Below are 22,258 nucleotides of genomic sequence, written 5' to 3'. Positions count from 1 at the left end.
AGGGAGGCCAGAAAGCGAATTCACAACAATGGAGCATTTTATGGGGCATCTTATGGGGCATAATCTATGGAGCATTTTATGGGGCATAATATATGGAGCATCTTATGGGGCAGGATGTGGGGCATAATCTATGGAATATTTTATGGAGCAGCATATGGGGCATATTATTCTATAGAGCATCTTATGGGGCCATAACCTTTATGGAGCAGCATATGGGGCATATTATTCTATGGAGCATCATATGGGGCCATTATTAACCTTTGTGCAGCATTATATGGGGCGTATTTTGTATGGAGCATCTTATGGGGCCCATCATGAACTGTATCCATACAGCATTATATGGGGCTCCTGATTCAATATGGGTATTCAAAAACATTTAACCTACTGATGTCTCAATTAATTTTACTTTTAGTGGTATCTATTTTTATTTTTGAGATTTTATCAGTAGCTGCTGCATTTTCCACCCTAGGCTTATACGCGAGTCAATAAGTTTTCCCATTTTTTTGTGGCAAATTTAGAGGGGTCGGCTTAACACGGGTCGGCTTATACACAAATATATACAGTATATTTGCATCGCTTTATTCTGAGAGCTATAACTGTTTATTTTTCCGGTGATGGAGCTATATGACAGCTTTTTTTTGCGGGACAAGGTGACGTTTTCAGCGGTACCATGTTTATTTATATACGTCTTTTTGATCGTGTGTTATTCCACTTTTTGTTTGGCGGTATAAAGATAAAGCATTGTTTTTTTGTCTTTTAATGGTGTTCACTAAAGGGGTTAACTATTGGGGCAGTTTTATAGGTCAGGTCGTTACGGATGGGTGGATACTAAATATGTGTACGTTTATTGTAAAGATTTTTATTTTAATTTAAATATTTATTTATTGATGGAATAAACATTGATTTTTTTATTATTTTTTAAAATATTTTTAAAATTATTTTAAAAAAATGTTTTAATTTAATTCTTATTTTACACCTTGTCCCACTATGGGACACTCATTTTGTGCAGGCTGATCGCTTCTTTAGCATGCAGATCTGCATGCTATAGAAGCTGTCAGCGCTGCAGCTTCTATAACACTAACCTGAGAGACTCCCTGATATGCACTGCGCATGACAGGAGGTCTCTCAGCTTTGGAGACCCTGATTTCGTCATGACGACATCGGGTCTCCATGGCAGCGATCGGGACCCCATGTCATAACGCAGAGTCTCCAATCCAAAGGCAGAGGGGCTTTCACAGCTGACAGCCCCTCTGCCTGCTTCGGAGCGCTGAGCTCATGTTTTATCGTAATGTGCCAGGGGTTAAAGTGCCGGGAGCTGTCCGTGACCGCTCCTGGCACTTAATGCCGGGTGTCAGCTGTGAGAATCAGCTGACATTCGGCCGTGATCAGCTGCACTCCATCCGTGAGTGCGGCTGATCGCGTATGATGTACTATCCCGTCCATGGGCATTAAGGCCCAGGGCACATGGACGGGATAGTACGTCATATATCAGAAAGGGGTTAAATCAAGTTTTTAACTTCTTTTAGAATTTTTGTTTATTTAATGTTTCATGACTCTTAAATTCTTGCAGTTTTCACTGTGGTAAATACATGTATTTTGTGTCCTCTATACAGTCATGGCCAAAAGTATTGACACCCCTGCAATTCTGTCAGATAATATTCAGTTTCTTCCTGAAAATGATTGCAAACACAAATTCTTTGGTATTATTATCTTCATTTAATTTGTCTTAAATGAAAAAACACAAAAGAGAATGAAGCAAAAAGCAAAACATTGATCATTTCACACAAAACTCCAAAAATGGGCCGGACAAAAGTATTGGCACCCTCAGCCTAATACTTGGTTGCACAACCTTTAGCCAAAATAACTGCGACCAACCGCTTCCGGTAACCATCACTGAGTTTCTTACAATGCTCTGCTGGAATTTTAGACCATTCTTCTTTGGCAAACTACTCCAGGTCCCTGATATTTGAAGGGTGCCTTCTCCAAACTGCCATTTTTAGATCTCTCCACAGGTGTTCTATGGGATTCAGGTCTGGACTCATTGCTGGCCACCTTAGAAGTCTCCAGTGCTTTCTCTCAAACCATTTTCTAGTGCTTTTTGAAGTGTGTTTTGGGTTATTGTCCTGCTGGAAGACCCATGACCTCTGAGGTAGACCCAGCTTTCTCACACTGGGCCCTAAATTATGCTGCAAAATTTGTTGGTAGTCTTCTGACTTCATAATGCCATGCACACGGTCAAGCAGTCCAGTGCCAGAGGCAGCAAAGCAACCCCAAAACATCAGGGAACCTCCGCCATGTTTGACTGTAGGGACCGTGTACTTTTCTTTGAATGCCTCTTTTTTCTCCTGTAAACTCTATGTTGATGCTTTTGCCCTAAAAGCTCTACTTTTGTCTCATCTGACCAAAGAACATTCTTCCAAAATGTTTTAGGCTTTTTCAGGTAAGTTTTGGCAAACTCCAGCCTGGCTTTTTTATGTCTCGGGGTAAGAAGTGGAGTCTTCCTGGGTCTCCTACCATACAGTCCCTTTTCATTCAGATGCCGACGGATAGTACGGGTTGACACCGTTGTACCCTCGGACTGCAGGGCAGCTTGAACTTGTTTGGATGTTAGTGGAGGTTCTTTATCCAACATCTGCACAATCTTGCGTTGAAATCCCTTGTCAATTTTTCTTTTCCGGCCACATCTAGGGAGGTTAGCCACAGTGCCGTGGGCTTTAAACTTCTTGATGACACTGCGCACGGTAGACACAGGAACATTCAGGTCTTTGGAGATGGACTTGTAGCCTTGCGATTGCTCATGCTTCCTCACAATTTGGTTTCACAAGTCCTCAGACAGTTCTTTGGTCTTCTTTCTTTTCTCCATGCTCAATGTGGTACACACAAGGACACAGGACAGAGGTTGAGTCAACTTTAATCCATGTCAACTGGCTGCAAGTGTGATTTAGTTATTGCCAACACCTGTTAGGTGCCACAGGTAAGTTACAGGTGCTGTTAATTACACAAATTAGAGAAACATCACATGATTTTTCGCACAGTGCCAATACTTTTGTCCACCCTCCTTTTTATGTTTGGTGTGGAATTATATCCAGTTTGGCTTTAGGACAATTCTTTTTGTGTTTTTTCATTTAAGACAAATTAAATGAAGATAATAATACCAAAGAATTTGTGTTTGCAATCATTTTCAGGAAGAAACTGAGTATTATCTGACAGAATTGCAGGGGTGTCAATACTTTTGGCCATGACTGTATTTCCTTATTATGAATTGACACTAATCTAAATGAATGGATTGTAGAGCAAAGATGATGTACAGTCACTGGTCCACATGATCCCATGAGAAGATACACACAAGATACACAAGGGATCCTTTTTGAGCCATGATGACTCCCTACATAGACCACCGGAGCAGCAACTTGGCTCTGTTGGTAACCATGCTTGTCGCTTCACTTGAATTAGATTGAATTGTAGTACCATTCACAGGCTCGTTCTCAGTGCCTATGAGAACGATAAAGGGGAGGCAAGGATGAAGGCAGAGATCCTGGGGGTCATATTGAGCAAATGCTAATGACCTGTGTTACAGCTAGGCCATCAATGTTTAGATTCGTCAACCTTAGTCATGGGTCCACAACAACAATCTGTCACAAGATTAAAAGTGGCCAGATTTTGCTCTTATTCTTTTTTGTATACTGACCAGAGTATTTTTTGTTTTGTTTTTTAAATTCACTATTCTGTTCCTGATATATGAAACTTTTTATTTACTGCTAGTTTTTATGGTCTTTACTAAGGGGAACGTGATCACAGGATCCTCGTGGGCGTGTCTTTAGGCTGCTGTGTATTATCACCCTGTGAGCCAAGTCCCTTTGGTAAAGAGTCAGACGTTAAAAATTAGTACTAAATAAATACGTCCAAACCTCTGGAACTATATGGCGGATTTTAAAGAAAGAAAAAAAAATATGGGATAATTGGGGGAGCAGCAGGGATAAAATAAATGCAAAAACTAGACACTTCTGATCTGGAGACTAGATAACCTTGAACAGAATACTTTCAGCGTAAGCAGATTAATGTGAGAGGATAAACATCTTCCCGCACAACGCATGGACTAGGGACAAGGATTTAATGAGCCATATAATTCAACAGGTTATTGAACCTGTTGCACAGTCTTCGGATGATGGCAGCCAAGAACATTGGAACATTTATCTATTATGGTAAACCCAAGGTAACACAAATAAGTGAGATCCAGTAAATGCCAGAGCAAGATAGGGAAGGACAGATGCGAACAAAAACAATAATTTTTATCAGTTCATGGTTATAGATTAGAAGTAAAAGATCATTATTAACTGCTTCAGAACACTGATTTTTTTTTTCTCTTCCATTTTTTCCGTGCCTTCATCCACAATTTTTGTATTTATTTTGTTATCAACATTGGTGTAGGAGGGCTTGGTTTTTTAACCCCTTAGTGACGGCGCCAATTTTTACAATTCTGACCACTGTCAATTTAAGATGTCTTAACTCTGGAAAGCTTCAATGGATCCCACTGATTCTGGGGGGTTTTTTCATGACATATTGTACTTGATGTAAGTGGTAAAATTTCTTTGATATGACTTGCATTTCTTTATGGAAAAAAAAACAAATTTGTCCTATCACACAAAATAGTTAATAAATAACGTTTCCCACATGTCAACTTTACATTAGCACAATTTTGGAAACATTATTTTTTTGTTAGGATGTTATAAGGGTTAAAAGTTGACCTGCGATTTCTCATTTTTCCAACAAAATTTACAAAACCCTTTTTTAGGGACCACCTCACATTTGAAGTGAGTTTGGGGGATCAATATAACAGAAAATACCCAAAAGTAAAACCATTCTAAAAATTGCACCCCTCAAGGTGCGCAAAACCACATTCAAGAACTTGTTTATTAACCCTTCAGGTGCTGCACAAGAACTAAAGCAATGTGGAAGGAAAAAATGAACTATTTCCTTTTTTCACAAAAAACTTACCCTTGTGAAATTAAAAAAGTATAAGGAGAAGATGGACCACAAGATATGTTGTGCAATTCCTTGTGAGTACTCCGATACCCCGTACGTGGGGGAAAGCCACTGTTTGGGCGCATGACAGGGCTCAGAAAGTAGGGAGCACCAGTTAACTTTTTGAACGCAAAATTAGGTTGGAATCAATGGCAGCCGCCATGTCGCGTTTGGTGACCCCCTGATGTACCTAAACAGTGGAACCCCCGAATTCTAACACAGCCCTAATCCCAACCATAACCCTAACCACAACCCCAACACCACCCTAACACCAACACAACCCTAACCCCAACACATCCCTAGCTGTAACCCCAACCGTAACCCTAGCCCCAACCCTATCTCTAGCCCTAACCCTACTGGAAAAATGGAAAAAATAAATTTTTTATTTTATTAAAGTATTTTTACCTAAGGAGGTGATAAAGGGGTTTGATTTGCTATTTTTTATTTTTATCACTGTGATAGTGTCTATCACAGTGATCGAAATGAATCAATATAAAAAATCTATTGTTGCCAGGTGTCGGCCGGCAGATCTCGGCGGGGGCACTGCTCATGCACCCGCCATTTTCTTCTTGGAAGAGGATGCCGAGGGCCGGGGGATGCGAGAGGTGCCAAAGGTACTGAGGGGGTTCGGGGGACCTCATTTCTCTCTCCTCTTATGTGCTAGATCATATCAGAGGAGATAGAAATTAAATGGGAAATCAGACTTTTTTTGCGTTTTACATTATTCGGTGAATAACGGCGATCGCAACACTGGAGACGGTAAAAACTGACCCGAATCATGTTCTCCAGCGTCTCAGCTACCCTTGTTATCTGAGACCCTTGAGATTTTCTGATACTGGGGGGGGTGCTGTCACCTTATTTCTCAGATCCGTTAAAAAGCGGCGCTGAGGAATAAGTACCCTCAACTGCCGCCATTAAAAGGCGTATCGGTGGTCGTTAAGGGGTTAAGTTAGTAAACTTGCTACTTATACAATGGCCACTGGGGCTGTTTCAGACTCATGCTTCCTGTACTTTTCAGCAGGCTCATTATCATCAGAGGCAGAATTATAATGACTGTTAACACATACACACACACTGATAACACAGTATCCACCAGTCACAATAGGCGTGGTCACAGATGACCTTGCTTCCCCTCCCTTCAGCATGTACTTTGAACATGCGCATTAGATGCTTCCATAGAAAAACTAGGGTCGGCATCTGACTTTTGTGGTTAATGTACAGTGGGGGGCAATTATGGATACACCTGGGTGGGCCATTTATAAAGTTGGAATCCAAAATGGCTGACTTCAGAATGTCCGCCATGGTCTCCACCCATCTTGAAAAGTTTTCCCCCTCCCATATACTAATGTGCTACAAACAGGAAGTTGATATCACCAACCATTCACATTTTATTTAGGTTTATCCATATAAATGGCCCACCCTGCACATGTATTATTTCCTGAAACAGCGGGAAGTTAAAGTCTAAAAACAACCAGTGATCGAAGGGAAAATTGCAAGAATTATATTTTTCTTTTTTAATACAGATTGTCTCATATAGAACCAACATGTGGTTAATTCCATACAATCCATCTTTGCTATAATGTTTCGGTCCAATAGATGGACCTGGTGTGTGCGCATAAATAAAATATAAGGTGAGTTAAGTTATTGATCATCCAGTCAGAACTTTTTGGTCAATAGTTGGTGCAATAATGATATTTATTGTATTTAAACCATGTAAAGCAAATTTTCTTAATTTGTTATTTTTGTACTTTCATCCTAACAGAAGCCATGGCACCCAATGGACGAGAGTCACCATCCGATGAAGGCAGAAAAGATAAACGTAGTTGTGCTCCTCACAGCTTAAGGTGCCGCAAGTTGAGCAAACAAAAAAACCTGGAGATAAATTTGAGTAAAGAATCCGCTTGCTGTAAGAAAACAGATTATGTCTTGGAGAACATGAGTCCTTCAGAAATTGAAGAAGAAAGTCAACCCGAAGACAATGAAGAAAGGAACCGAGGCAAACCACGTCTACGTAGCTCGACTATCAAGTCGATATATAAGAGTGAAAATAGGAACAAAGATTCTCTGGAGATCTCTAAATGTACTATCCCTTACACTCCCTACAAGGTGCAGAAATCCTACATATGCACTGAATGTGGGAGAAGCTGCATCTCAAGTTCTCACCTTGTCATACATCATAGGTCCCACACCGGAGAACGACCTTATTCCTGTAACAACTGTGGAAAAAGTTTTGCCCGAAAGTCTTCTCTGGTCATCCACGAAAGGATTCACACGGGAGAACGTCCGTACACCTGCACACATTGTGGGAAGAGTTTCACTAGCAGTGCCACACTCTCCACTCACATACGGATCCACACCGGAGAGAGACCTTATGTCTGTTGGGAGTGCGGGAAAAGTTTTACCAGTAACTCTTCTCTGTTTATACATAACAGAACACACACGGGAGAGAAGCCATACATATGTGTGGAATGTGGAAAGACATTTTCATGCACATCCGCTCTCGTCATACACAAGAGGTCTCACACAGGAGAGAAGCCATTCACCTGTGAAGACTGCGGAAAAAGTTTTGCTGATAACTCTCGACTTGTAAAACATAAAGCTGCTCATACAGGAGATTGGGCATTTGTCTGTACTGTGTGCGGGAAAGGATTTACTTGCTACTCCAACCTCAATGTCCATCAGAGGTCACACACGGGAGAGAGACCATATGCCTGTAACAAGTGTGATAAAAGGTTTGCTCTCAATAGAGATCTTGTCCGCCATCAGACAACCCACACTGGTGAGAGACCCTATGCTTGCTCTGAATGTGGCAAGTGCTTCACTCGTAAGGCTCACCTAACTACCCATGTCAAAATTCACTTACGTGTAAAAGCAGTAAAGGTGACTGAATGAGCAATGTTATTCAACAAAATTTAATAAACCCGCATGTGAAGCCATGATGCCGGCTGAGTTTGTTGCGAAGCATAACCAAATATGTCAGAGGTACAATGGTACATAGTTATGAACATCACACATCCTTCCCAAGTATTGCATGACCTAATATGATGTATCACGGCACATAAGACTTAAAGAATGCAGTAATGCCTGAAAGTGATGGCACCCTTGAAATTGTTACAGAATATGATGTATTTCTCTGAGAACTTTATTGCAATTACACACAGTTTGCTATACACATGTTTATTTCCTTTGTGTATATTGGAACAACACAAAAAAAAACTGAGAGAAAAAGGCAACTGAGACATAATTCACACCAAACCCCCAAAATAGGGCGGACAAAATTGATGATACCTTAAGTTTCCAAAATTATGGGTAAATATATTTGTTTCAAGCATGTGATGCTCATACAAGCTCACCTGTGGCAATTAACAGGTGTGAGCAATATGAAAGTCACACCTGAAACTAGCATTGTGTATCTGTGTGCCACACTAAGCATGAAGAACAGAAAGAAGAGAAGAGAACTGTCTGAGGACTTGATAGCCAAAATTTTTGATATTGTTTGACAATCTCAATGTTACAAGTCCATCTCCAGAGATCTTATTGTTCCTTTGTCCGCGGTGTGCCACGTATTCAAGAAGTTTACAACCCATGGCACTGTAGCTAAACTCACTGGATGTGGACGACAGAGAAAAACTGATGAAAGATTGCAACGCCGGAGAGTCCAGATGGTGGAAAAGCTGGACCAATCAAGTTCTAAAAAAATCCAAGCTGTCCTGTATGCAACTTCATTTGGATACAATTTCAATCAGTTTCATATTTCATATATTACCATGTACAGATGAAATGTCCCTAATCCTTGTTTGGTATAGGTAAAGATGTTCTTTTGGAACAAATTCCTCCAATAGAAAATCCAGACTTCAAGACATGTAGCAAACACACGAGTAGCCAGTTCCAAATGCACTGACTTAGGCTACGTTTTGGTGAAACGCACCCTTTCTCAAGGATGATTGTGTTCTACCTATCCTGAAATCTGAAGATTACCAAAAGATTTTGGGTCACAGTGTAGTGCCCAGGGTCACAAAGCTGGGTTTGCGTCCTAGATCATGGGTCTTCCACAAGGATAATAACACCAAACATACTCCAAGAAGCCCCCAGAAATGAATGGAGGCAAAGCACCGGTGAGTTCTGAAGTGGTCAGCAATGTGTCTGAATCCAAATCCCATTGATCCCCTGTGGAGAGAAAATTGCTGTTGGGAGAAGGCGTCTTCAAATATGAGAGATCTGGAGCAGTTTGCAAAAGAAGAGTGGTCCTAAATTCCATCTGAAAGGTGTAAGAAGCTTGTGGATGTTTATAGGAAGTGATTGCAGTTACAAAGGGTGTGCAAACAAATATTAAGGTGAGGGTGCCAACAATTTTGTCCGGCCCATTTTGGGAGTTTTGTGTGAAATTATGTCCAATTTGCCTTTTTTTCTCTGTTTTTTTGTGTTGTTCCAATATACACAAAGGAAATAAACATGTATATAAGTAAATGTGTAATTGCAATAATTTTTCTTGGAGAAATACATTTTCTGGAATAATTTAAATGGTGCCAACACTTTTGGCCATATCTTTATTTGATTCATAAACTTTTCAACTGTTTTGTCACTTCAGTCATCATTAAGTTGTTTGCCTCCATGATACTGTGTAATATGATCATTAGACGTGAATTTTATGTCTCCACGTTGGGCATTTTGAGGCTTATTTTTAGATTTGTTCTTGATGCTTAAGGGGAACCTGTCACCAGTTTTGGTCGATATGAGATATGACTACCGCCTTTCAGGGTTGATATACAGCATTGTGTGTATATATATATATATATATATATATATATATATATATATATGGCTATGTGCACACGTGTGGAATTGCCGTGGTAATTTCCGTGGCAATTTCGCAACTCCCTGCCGCGGGAAATCCACCTGCAGAATTCCTGCGAAAAACTAACGTTTTGCAAGCGTAATTAGCTTGCAGAATGCTAGCGTTTTCCAAGCGATCTGTAGCATCGCTTGGAAAACTGATTGACAGGTTGATCACACTCGTCAAACATAGTGTTTGATAAGTGTGACCAACTTTTAACTATGAGGCTGCCTGTGCAGCATCAGTAGTAAAAAGATATAATGTTAAAAATAATAATAATAAAACAAAATCGTGATATTCTCACGTTTCGGTGTCCCCCGCAGCGTTCCCGATCCTCGCGATGCTCCCGGCAAGTCCCGTTCCCAGCGCTGCCTTGTGACAATGACCCCAGATGACGTAGCATCACGCGAGACTGGTACGTCATCACAGGTCATTGTCGCAAGGTATCACTGGGAACGGGAGTTTGCGGGAGCATCGCTGAGGCCTGGGAGCGCTGCGGGGGACGTCGGAAGGTGAGAATATCATGATTTTTTGTTTTAATTCTTTTTTTTAACAGGGATATGGTACCCAGGGCCTGGAGGAGAGTCTCCTCTTTTCCAGACCCTGGGTACCACCCGCACATTTTCCGCTTACTTTGCGCATGGTGGGCATAGCCACATGCAGAAAGTAAGCACAACAATGGATTCCTATGTGTGCGGAATCCCCTGAATGAGCATGGTGCGTATTTTTCTGCAATGCGATTCCGCCACGGAAAAATACGCATTAGCACAGCATGTGCGCAATGGCATTGATTACAATGAGTTGCTTATTCTATGCATTTTCGCAGCGAAAAAATACTGCAAAAATGCATAAAATCTGAAACGTGTGCACATAGCCTTAAAGAAGAAAACTAACTTATACTCACCTGTGGGGCGGTCCTGTCCTAGGGGTGTCGCTGGTCTTGGTCCGACACCTCCCATCTTCCAATGCCGTCCTCCTGCTTGCTTTGTGGGGATGGCGCGCCCCTACGTCATCCACACAATCTCCTCGGCATCGAGCTCCTGCGCAGACTTCTCTGACCAATGAGGGCAGAGAAAGTCCTGCAGTGTGCATGCACTGGGCCTCTTTGACTTTTCCAAGCTTCTACACAGTGCAGCACTTTGTTAGAGAAGTACACCTGTGCAGGGACGCGTCATCCACACGAAGCATGCAGGAGGACGGCATCGCATGAAGATGGGAGGAGCAAGACCAGGACCTGCGACACCCCTAGGACAGGTGAGTATAATAAAAGTTATTTTTCTTCTCTTACAGGTCGGGTTGGGCGCAAATATGCAGCATTATAGAATGCTGTATATCAACCTTAAAAAGCTAGGAAAATCCCAGTATGTAGCCGGCGCTTCCGTTTAGAGATTCTCATAGATGTTATATATAAATATCTTCTTTATTAGGTTAACATTTATGTCCCCTTTATCTACCCATAATTATTGAATGTATTTCTGGAATTGAGTTCTTGGGGTGATGACTCTAGACTAAAGGTACTGTCACACTTAGCGATGCACCAGCGATCCCGACCAGCAATATGACGTGGTCAGGATCGCTGGTGCATCGCTAAGTGGTCGCTAGTGAGCTGCCACACAGGCAGATCTCACCAGCGACATAGCAGCGGTCGGGGGTCTTTACTTACCTGTCAGACGAGGCGATCCTGACATCCTCCCGCCCGCGTCCACGCGTCGCTCGTCGGCGCCACAGGAAGCCCAGCAGGAAGCTGACGACGAGAAACGGCTCAGGCCGTTCTCGCGCGATCAGCGATAACCAGCAGGGGAGCCGGTTGGAGGTAAGTATCAGACATAGCGATATCGCTAGCAATATCGCTATAACGTCACAAAATCAGTGACATTATAGCGATATTGCTAGCGATATCGCTTAGTGTGACAGGCCCTTAAGACTTCATACCGAGAGATTTTGTTCCCTTTCCCCAACTCTTCTGTTCTAAGGGTCTACTGATCTGTTTTTTATCAAGACTTCTATTGACTCCATGCTGTAGCAACTTTCTTTGCCATTCATAGTAGCTTTTGAAAAGTAAGATATCATGACTCAGTCTGCTAAAAATCCTGTGGGATCAACCATCTAGAAGTAGTTTCTCGGCTTCTGGCAACCCCTACTGGTTAGGACGCTTGACAATAAACATCAAGGCCTCGCTACACAGGCTAACTTATCAGCAGGTTTAGTTGACAGTCTTTTGGGCAAGATAAGAATCCAGCATGTCTGATTTTAGTTTCCAATTTTTTTGCTTTCTAACTGATAAGTTCACCGCCACAAATGTCTGACAGCAGCTCTCACTGAGGACACACGAGTGTTCAGCAGAGTGAGTGCCCCTGAGTCGGGCAAGATAGATAGACGTGTGGCAAAAAATGAGGATCCTGAATATATGACGCCTTGATATTTTATTGAAGGAGTAAAAATAATTTGTATCAAAACTATGCACTCATATCATACATACAGCAGGAATGTGGTTCATAGGAATAGCAGATACGTACCGTATAATATTATTATTATTATGCTCAGTTTTATAGCGCTATCTTATTCCGCAGCAGTTTACATACATTATCATCGCTGTCCCCAATCGGACTAACAATTTAATTTCCCTATCTTTGGAGTGTGGAAGGAAGATGGAGAAAACCCATGCAAACATGGGGAGAACATACAGATTCCTTTCAGATTTTGCATGGCAACCACTGAGCCACCATCTTGCTCTTCGGTTTCATCTAAAATTTCAACACAAATTTAATTTTTATCAAAACTATGCACTCATACCAAACAAGATCATACTACAAAATCTCACAGGCATATGTGAGATTGTCGATACGGGGTCAGGAAATTCAGAAACTTTCTCAAATCAGAAAATCATGGATATGTGATTCTGTTCTTGCCTGTAGTAAGTATATGCAATCTGGTAACTTGCATCAGGGATACAGTTAACCACAAGAGGAGAGTTGTAGTGTGCAATAGCACCAAAATAGCAGAAACCAAATATTAAACTGCCATCTTATAGCAGAAATGAGTGTGTTACTTGACATAACTGAGCTTATTCCATAAAAACAGGGGATGTCGACATAATTTGCACTGCTGATTCCAAAAAAGAACATAAGACAAGTAAGAATAGTGGTTTATGGTCAACATGTTTCAAAGTCAAACTGACTCCTGCCTCAGGACAACCACATGTGAAGTTCATTTTTTTTGTAAATTCCTCATTAGTGTTGAGCATTCCGATACTGCAAATATCGGGTATCGGCCTACCTCCCGTCATTGGATTCCTGGAGCAAGATCTTCGTGGGACACTCGTGGACTTCTGCGGATCAGGGGTAAGTATATTGGTGGTTTGTTATTTTAATATTTATTCCACAGATGACAATGGCTTCGGGGAACAAAGTGACAAGTGATGGTGAGTATGCACTCTCTTATATGTACTGTATGTCTATATGTATGTATTGTATGAATGTATTGTATGTAGTATATATGTTGCATGCATGTAATATATATGTAGTATATATGTAGTATGCATGTGGTATATATGTAGTATGTATGTATGTTGCATGCATGTAGTATGCATGTGGTATATATGTAGTATGTAGCATGTAGTATATATGTATATTGCATGCATGTAGTATATATGTGGTATATATGTAGTATGCATGTTGCATGCATGTAGTATATAAGTATGTTGCATGCATGTAGTATATATGTATGTTGCATGCATGTGATATATATGTAGTATGCATGTAGTATATACAGTATGTGGTATATATGTAGTATGTATGTTGCATGCATGTAGTATATATGTAGTATGCATGTTGCATGCATGTAGTATATATGTAGTATGCATGTTGCATGTAGTATATATGTATGTTGCATGCATGTAGTATATATGTGGTATATATGTAGTATGCATGTAGTATATATGTTGTATGTATGTTGCATGCATGTGTTATATATGTAGTATGCTTGTAGTATATATGTAGTATGCATGTAGTATATATGTAGTATGTATGTATGTTGCATGCATGTAGTATATATGTAGCATGTATGTTGCATGTAGTATACATGTAGTATATATGTATGTTGCATGCATGTAGTATATATGTAGCATGTATGTTGCATGTCGTATATATGTAGTATATATGTATGTTGCATGCATGTAGTATATATGTGGTATACATGTAGTATGTATGTTGCATGCATGTAGTATATATGTAGTATGCATGTTGCATGTAGTATATATGTAGTATATATGTATGTTGCATGCATGTAGTATATATGTGGTATATATGTAGTATGCATGTTGCATGCATGTAGTATATATGTAGTATGCATGTTGCATGCATGTAGTATATATGTTGTATGTATGTTGCATGCATGTAGTATATATGTAGTATGTATGTTGCATGTAGTATATATGTAGTATATATGTATGTTGCATGCATGTAGCATATATGTAGTAGATATGTAGTATGTATGTTGCATGCATGTAGTACATATGTCGTATATATGTATGTTGCATGCATGTGGTATATAGAATCATAGAATCATAGAATCGTAGAGTTGGAAGGGACCACCTGGGCCATCTGGTCCAACCCCCTGCTCAAAGCAGGATTCGCTAAATCATCCCAGTCAGATGTCTGTCCAGCCTCTGTTTGAAGACTTCCATTGAAGGAGAACTCACCACTTCTCGTGGCAGCTTGTTCCACTCATTGATCACTCTAACTGTCAAAAAGTTTTTTCTAATATCTAATCTGTCTCCTCCCATTCAGTTTCATCCCATTGCTTCTAGTCTTTCCTTGTGCAAATGAGAATAAAGTTGATCCTTCTACAATGTGACAGCCCTTTAGATATTTGTAGACAGCTATTAAGTCTCCTCTCAGTCTTCTCTTTTGCAAACTAAACAATCCCAGATCCTGCAACCTTTCCTCATAAGACAGGGTTTGCAGACCGTTCACCATTCTGGTTGCTCTTTTCTGAACTTGCTCCAGTTTGTTGATGTTTTTTTTAAAATGTGGTACCCAAAACTGGACACAATATTCCAGATGAGGTCTGACCAAAGAGGAGTAGAGGGAAATAATGACTTCACGTGATCTAGACTGTTTGCTTCTGTTAATACATCCTAGAATTGCATTTACCTTTTTTGCTGCTGCATCACACTGTTGACTCATATTCAGTCTGTGATCTATTAGTATACCCAAGTCTTTTTCACATGAGCTGTTGCTTAGGCCTATTCCTCCCATTCTGTATATGCTTTTTTCATTTTTATTGCCCAGATGTAGTACTTTGCATTTTTCCCTGTTAAAAACCAATCTGTTAGTTGCTGCCCACTTCTCCAGCTTATTTATATCTTTTTGAATCCTCTCTCTCTTCTCTAGTATTAGCTATCCCTCCTAGCTTTGTGTCATCAGCAAATTTAATTAGTTTACCCTCAATTCCTTCATCTAAATCATTGATAAAGATGTTGAACAATACAGGGCCCAGGATAGAGCCCTGTGGTACCCCACTTGAGACATTCTTCCAACTGGATGTGCAGCCATTTACGACCACTCTTTGGGTCCGATCACTAAGCCAGTTATGAATCCACCTAACAGTTGCTTTGTCCATTCCATACTTAGTCATTTTTTCAATAAGGATTGTATGAGATACTTTGTCAAATACTTTGCTGAAGTCAAGATATACTATATCTACAGCATTTCCTTGATCCACCCAATCAGTGATTCCGTCATAGAAGGAAATTAAGTTAGTCTGACATGACTTATTAGTTACAAACCCATGCTGACTCTGTTTAATCACTTCATTCTTATCCAGGTACTGACATACATGTTTAATTATTTGTTCAAAGATCTTTCCTGGTATAGAAGTCAGACTCACCGACCTATAGTTGCCTGGGTCCACCTTCTTCCCCTTTTTTGAAGATAGGAACAACATTTGCTCTTCTCCAGTCTTCTGGGACTTCTCCTGTTCTCCAAGAATTTTCAAAGATTATGGAGAGGTGTTCAAAAATTTCTTCTGCTATCTCCTTCAGTACTCTGGGGAGACTTGAATTCATTTAGGTTAGCTAAGTGTTTCCTCACTATCTTTCTGTTTATAGATATCCTGGATTCTTCTATTTCCTTAATAGGACAGTGAAGAACAGTTGATGTTACATTTCCTTTCTGAGAGAAAACAGATGCAAAATAGGAATTTAAAAGTTCGGCCTTCTCAACATCCTGTCTTACCATTTCATCATTTTCATCCTGTAAAAATCCTATAGCATCTTTGACTTTTCTTTTACTTTTGACATATACCCAAAATCCTTTATTATTGCTTTTGACATCTCTTGCAAGCCTCAATTCATTGTCAGCTTTAGATAATCTGATTTGTGCCCTGCAGGTTCTGCAGACAGCATTATATTCTTCTTTAGATATGCCTCCCTCTTTCCATTTTATAAACATTTTTTTCTTCCTTTTTAGCATGTGCTTAAGTTCTGTGTTCATCCATCCTGGCTTCCTTAAATGCTTCCTATTCTTCCCTCTTTTCGGAATTGTTAACAATTGTGCTTTGAGAATTTCATTTTTCAAGATTTCCCATCCTTCCTGGACATTTTTGTCTTTAAGGATATCCAGCCATTGGATCCCTCCAATTCTCTTTCTGAATCCCTTAAAATCTGCCTTTCTGAAATCTAACCTTGACGTCTGAGTCTTCACAGGTCTTCCTCCTCTAGCTATCCAAAATTCTAAAATAGCATGGTCGCTACCTCCTAGGGTCCCAGTCACTTTTACCTCCTCAACCATTTCCTCCCTGTTTATAAGGATTAGATCCAAGGTAGCAGTTCCCCTTGTTGTCTCCCCTACCTTTTGGAAGATAAAGTTGTCAGCAAGAGAGGATAAGAATTTCCTTGACCTGTTAGTTTTGCCTGAGAAAGATTTCCAACAAATGTCTGGATAGTTGAAATCTCCCATGACAACTGTCATATTTTTTGGAGAACTTGGCCATTTGATTCATAAAGAGTTCATCCAAATCTTCAGCTTGCACAGGCGGCCTGTAGTAAATGCCTACAATGGTGTCCTTTCCATTGTTCTGTCCTTGTATTCTTACCCAAACAGTTTCCACAGAACTCCCAGTCTCTAAAGCTTCAATCTCTGTGCAGATATACGCGTTTCTAACATACAATGCGACACCTCCTCCTCGTTTATCAAGTCTGTTTCTTGCAAATAAGTTGTATCCTTCTAGTCTTGTATTCCAATCATGTGTATTGTCCCACCAAGTTTCAGTGATTCCAATGACATCATATTTCTTTTCCTGTGTTAGTAGTTCCAATTCTCCTTGTTGGTTGCCCATGCGTTGTGCATTAGTATAGAAACATTTTAGTTTGTGATTGGTTTCTCTTTTTCCAATATTTTTATTAATTAGATTCTTTTGTCTTTGTTCTTCCTTTCCACTTCTAATAGCAGAGTTCTCAATAGCATTTGTCAGGTGTATGGCTTTTTCTGGTCTTTTGCTTCCCTTCCCATGTTGTTCTAGTTTAAAGCTCTCCTTACAAGTGTAGCAAGGCGACTTCCAAATACATGTTTTCCAGTCTTCGTTAGGTGCACCCCATCTCTAGCAAGTAGTCCATCGTAAAGGTAATTCACTCCGTGATCCATAAATCCAAATTGTTGCTGACGGCACCATCGACGTAGCCAGTTGTTCACCTGCAGAATCTTATTCCACCTCCTTGTTCCATGGCCATCCACTGGGAAGATGGAAGAGAAGACCACCTGTGCTCCCAGTTCTTTCACTTTCTTGCCTAAGTCTTCAAAGTCTCTGCAGATGGTTTCCAGGTCGTTTCTTGCGGTGTCATTTGTCCCCACATGTAGTAGCAGGAATGGGTAGTCATCTGTAGGTCTGAAGAGTCCTGATATCCTGTCAGACACATCTTTAATTTTTGCACCTGGAAGACAGCACATTTCTCTTGAAGTAATATCCGGTCTGCAGATAGCGGCCTCTGTTCCTCTCAACAGGGAATCCCCCATGACCACCACTCTCCGTTTCTTCACAACATTTTTCTTTCTCCATCCAGGTGGACTCTGAAGGTGTACAAGGTTGCTGTTTGTTGGCAAAGTCTTATCCTGATGTATTTCTTCATCGTTTTCCTGCGTGAGAGCCTGGTACTGGTTCCTGAGCAGTATGGGTGCTGACTGCCTCCTGATCCTCCTGCTTCTCTGGGTCACATGTCTCCATTCCTCTGTTTCTTCAGGTGCACTTCGAATTTCTTCTCTTTCTGTAACATGAAGAGATAATTCTGCTCTGTCTAAGAACTCTTCACCTACCTTAATGATCTTCAATGTAGCTAACCTCTCTTCGAGATTTTGCAACTTTTCCTCCAACAGGGACACAAGCTTGCATTTGTGGCATGTGAAGTTTGGCTTTTCCACTGGTAAGTCTGTGAACATGTAGCAAGAAATGCAGCTCACCAAATGGCTCCTGGCCTCTTCCATACTGAGATTTTTTAAAAACGATGAAAGATGTGCCAAAATTCACTTATCCCGGAAGGTACTGGGAATATGCAAATTATCTCCTCAAGACTCATTCCCCTGTAGTATGCATGTAGTATATATGTAGTATGTATGTAGTATGTATGTTGCATGCATGTAGTATATATGTAGTATGCTTGTTGCATGCATGTAGTATATATGTTGTATATATGTATGTTGCATGCATGTAGTATATATGTAGTATGTATGTTGCATGTAGTATATATGTTGTATATATGTATGTTGCATGCATGTAGTATATATGTAGCATATATGTAGTATGTATGTTGCATGTGGTATATATGTTGTATATATGTATGTTGCATGCATGTAGTATTTATGTTGTATATATGTATGTTGCATGCATGTGGTATATATGTAGTATGCATGTAGTATATATGTGGTATATATGTAGTATGCATGTTGCATTGTTGCATGCATATGGTATATATGTAGTATATATGTTGCATGCATGTAGTATATATGTAGTATGCATGTTGCATGTAGTATATATGTAGTATATATGTATGTTGCATGTAGTATATATGTGGTATATATGTAGTATGCATGTTGCATGCATGTAGTATATATGTTGTATGTATGTTGCATGCATGTAGTATATATGTGGCATATATGTAGTATGCATGTTGCATGCATGTGGTATGTATGTATGTTGCATGCATGTAGTATATATGTAGTATGCATGTTGCATGTAGTATAGATGTAGTATATATGTATGTTGCATGCATGTAGTATATAAGTGGTATATATGTAGTATGCATGTTGCATGCATGTGGTATATACACTCACTGGCCACTTTATTAGGTACACCATGCTAGTAACGGGTTGGACCCCCTTTTGCCTTCAGAACTGCCTCAATTCTTCGTGGCAGAGATTCAACAAGGTGCTGGAAGCATTCCTCAGAGATTTTGGACCATATTGACATGATGGCATCACACAGTTGGCGCAGATTTGTCGGCTGCACATCCCTGATGCGAATCTCCCGTTACACCACATCCCAAAGATGCTCTATTGGATTGAGATCTGGTGACTGAGGAGGCCATTTGAGTACAGTGAACTCATTGTCATGTTCAAGAAACCAATCTGAGATGATTCGAGCTTTATGACATGGCGCATTATCCTGCTGAAACTAGCCATCAGATGCCTGTTCTTAGCTGAGAGGAGTGGTACCCAGTGTGGTCTTCTGCTGCTGTAGCCCATCTGCCTCAAAGTTCGACGCACTGTGCGTTCAGAGATGCTCTTCTGCCTACCTTGGTTGTAACGGGTGGCAATTTGAGTCACTGTTGCCTTTCTATCAGCTCGAACCAGTATGCCCATTCTCCTCTGACCTCTGGCATCAACAAGGCATTTCCGGCCACAGAACTGCCGCTCACTGGATTTTTTTTCTTTTTCGGACCATTCTCTGTAAACCCTAGAGATGGTTGTGCGTGAAAATCCCAGTAGATCAGCAGTTTCTGAAATACTCAGACCAGCCCTTCTGGCACCAACAATCTTGCCACGTTCAAAGGCACTCAAATCACCTTTCTTCCCCATACTGATGCTCGGTTTGAACTGCAGGAGATTGTCTTGACCATGTCTACATGCCTAAATGCACTGAGTTGCCGCCATGTGATTGGCTGATTAGAAATTAAGTCTTAACACACAGTTGGACAGGTGTACCTAATAAAGTGGCCAGTGAGTGTATGTAGTATGTATGTTGCATGCATGTAGTATATATGTAGTATGCATGTTGCATGCATGTAGTATATATGTTGTATGTATGTAGCATGTAGTATGTATGTATTTTTTTTTTTACATTCAACACATTAGTCGGATGATGGGACTACTACTGTCCCATCATTGGCTAATGTGTCAATCACCGTCATGGTAGCAGGCATCGCCCGATGGGACTTGTAGTCCCATCGGACGATGCCTGCACAGACCCCCGGACAGTCGGCACAGACCACTGGCAGGCCGGAACAGCCCCCCGGCAGGCCGGTACAGACCCCCGGCAGTCCGCATAGACCCCCGGGCAGTCGGCACAGACCCCCGGCAGGCCGGCACAGACCCCCGGAAGGCCCATACACACCCCCGAGAGGCTGTACAAGGACAGAAAAGGGTTTTTCTTATTCCGATACCGTAAGTCCCATAGACTTGAATGGGACTTCCGGTATCGGAATCGGCGATACCCGATACTTTTTTCGTATCGGGCCGATACCATCCGATCCAATATTTTAGGGTATCAGATGGTATCGCTCAACACTATTCCTCATACATCCTTGGATGATGCAGCAGCTGGTAATTGTGCAATAATTGTAGTTGTATCACACACAGCCTTATCAGGTGAGCAATTTACCCAATTATTTCCCTTTATAATAACAGCTTAGGAATGCAAGGGGGCATTCTCTTCGTTTGGAAGAAAGACAATTTCTGAACCAGCATAGAAGAGGGTTCTTCACGGTAAGAGCAGTGAGCCTCTGGAATTCTCTTCCTGAGGAAGTGGTGCTGGCCAACTCACTGAATGAATTTAAGAAAGGAATGGATGCTTTTCTTGTGAGTAACAGTATAGAAGGTTACGAATAACAGAATATTATAGGTAGATGGTTGACCCAGCTTAGGGGAAGGAATTTTTTTCCCTATGGAGAAAATTGGCTTCTACTCTGTGGGTTTTTTGCCTTCCCCAGGATCAACAATGCAGAACAGCTGCACTAAAAATAGGCTGAACTAGATGGACATAAGGTCTTCCGTCAGCTTTCAAAACTATGCTATGTTATTAGCAGAGACAAGTTTGTAACTTGTCACAGCAGAGATGAGTTTGTAAACTCACATGGTAGCAAGCTGTTTCTTAATTACTGTCACCAGGGCGTCACATCCCCCAGGAAGACCTGAAGTTAGACTGTTACATCGGGTAATGAATTCCAGGTCTTCTTCAGAGATGGTGGGATTCATATCCTATTTTAAATGGATTCCTTTCCTTCAGTGCTGAGAGGGTTAAGGACTATTTCTCTGCTGTCTGAAACCATTCAGCCTGGTTGTTCTCCACTGCAACTGCTTATCACTTACTTCATCTGCATATACTGGCTCTTGGCGCTTAGTCCCTGTTGGTGAAAGATTTGTCTTCCTATGCTGAGTGCTAAAGCTAAGTGGTTGGAGTAGAGTTGTTGTAGAGGTTTTGTGTGGTTTGTTGTAGTACCTGTGTGTTTATCACCTGGTCCCTGTGCCCATTTAGTTTATTCCTCCATGTCCCTATCCTCCTCCCTATTGTTGGTTAGTGCTTTTGTACGATAGAGGTTTTCCTCATACATCCTTGGATGATGCAGCAGCTGATAATTGTGCAATAATTGTAATTGTATCACACACAGCCCTATCAGGTGAGCAATTTACCAAATTATTCCCCCACTGTATTATCCCTTTATAATAACTGAATTTATTAGCAGAGACAAGTTTGTAACTTGTCACAGCAGAGCTGAGTTTGTAAACTTTTTTTTTTTGTTTCTCAATTATTTTTATTGAGGTTGAACAAGAAAACAAGTCAAAACAATGACAACCATAGTTACAACCACCATATATATGAAACTAGGGGAACGAGAGGAGAAAATAAGGAGCAGAAAGTGGGGACCGACAAATGAAAAACAGGAAAGGAAGGGGGGGGGGGGAAGGGGTGAGGGGAGGAACAGGCATTAGTGGCATCGATAGAACTATGTGTAACAGCAAGTACACATAATAAGACTCAGTGTTCTGCAGTACAGTAATATATTCCAAAAAGGAAAGAAAACAAACAACATCCTATATCCAATATCCTTTCATCTTAATTATATACGGCTAAGCAGGCTGGAGCGGGGCAACCGTGGAGTGTCTACTATGTATCCAGGGGTGCCAAATGTTCTGT

General features: G+C 40.8%; 1 protein-coding gene across 3 annotated transcripts in view; it reads left to right on the top strand.

Annotated features, from left to right (window-relative positions):
- Positions 1-7,958, top strand: part of LOC141098451 (uncharacterized) — a 41,290-nt gene extending 33,332 nt beyond the window's left edge. For all 3 annotated transcript variants that reach the window (XM_073586272.1, XM_073586273.1, XM_073586271.1), the window contains exon 3: positions 6,785-7,958. In XM_073586272.1, coding sequence (XP_073442373.1) covers positions 6,785-7,914 — 1,130 coding nt within the window. In that variant the 3' untranslated portion in view covers positions 7,915-7,958. The remainder of the gene's footprint in view (positions 1-6,784) is intronic.
- The last annotated feature ends 14,300 nt before the right edge of the window (positions 7,959-22,258 follow it).

Source organism: Dendrobates tinctorius, unplaced genomic scaffold (genome assembly GCF_039654945.1).
Source record: "Dendrobates tinctorius isolate UK_male_01 unplaced genomic scaffold, ASM3965494v1 ptg000092l, whole genome shotgun sequence".
Taxonomy (NCBI): Eukaryota; Metazoa; Chordata; class Amphibia; order Anura; family Dendrobatidae; genus Dendrobates; species Dendrobates tinctorius.
Note: the sequence above shows the minus strand (reverse complement) of the source record. Positions and strands in the feature narration are given on the sequence as shown.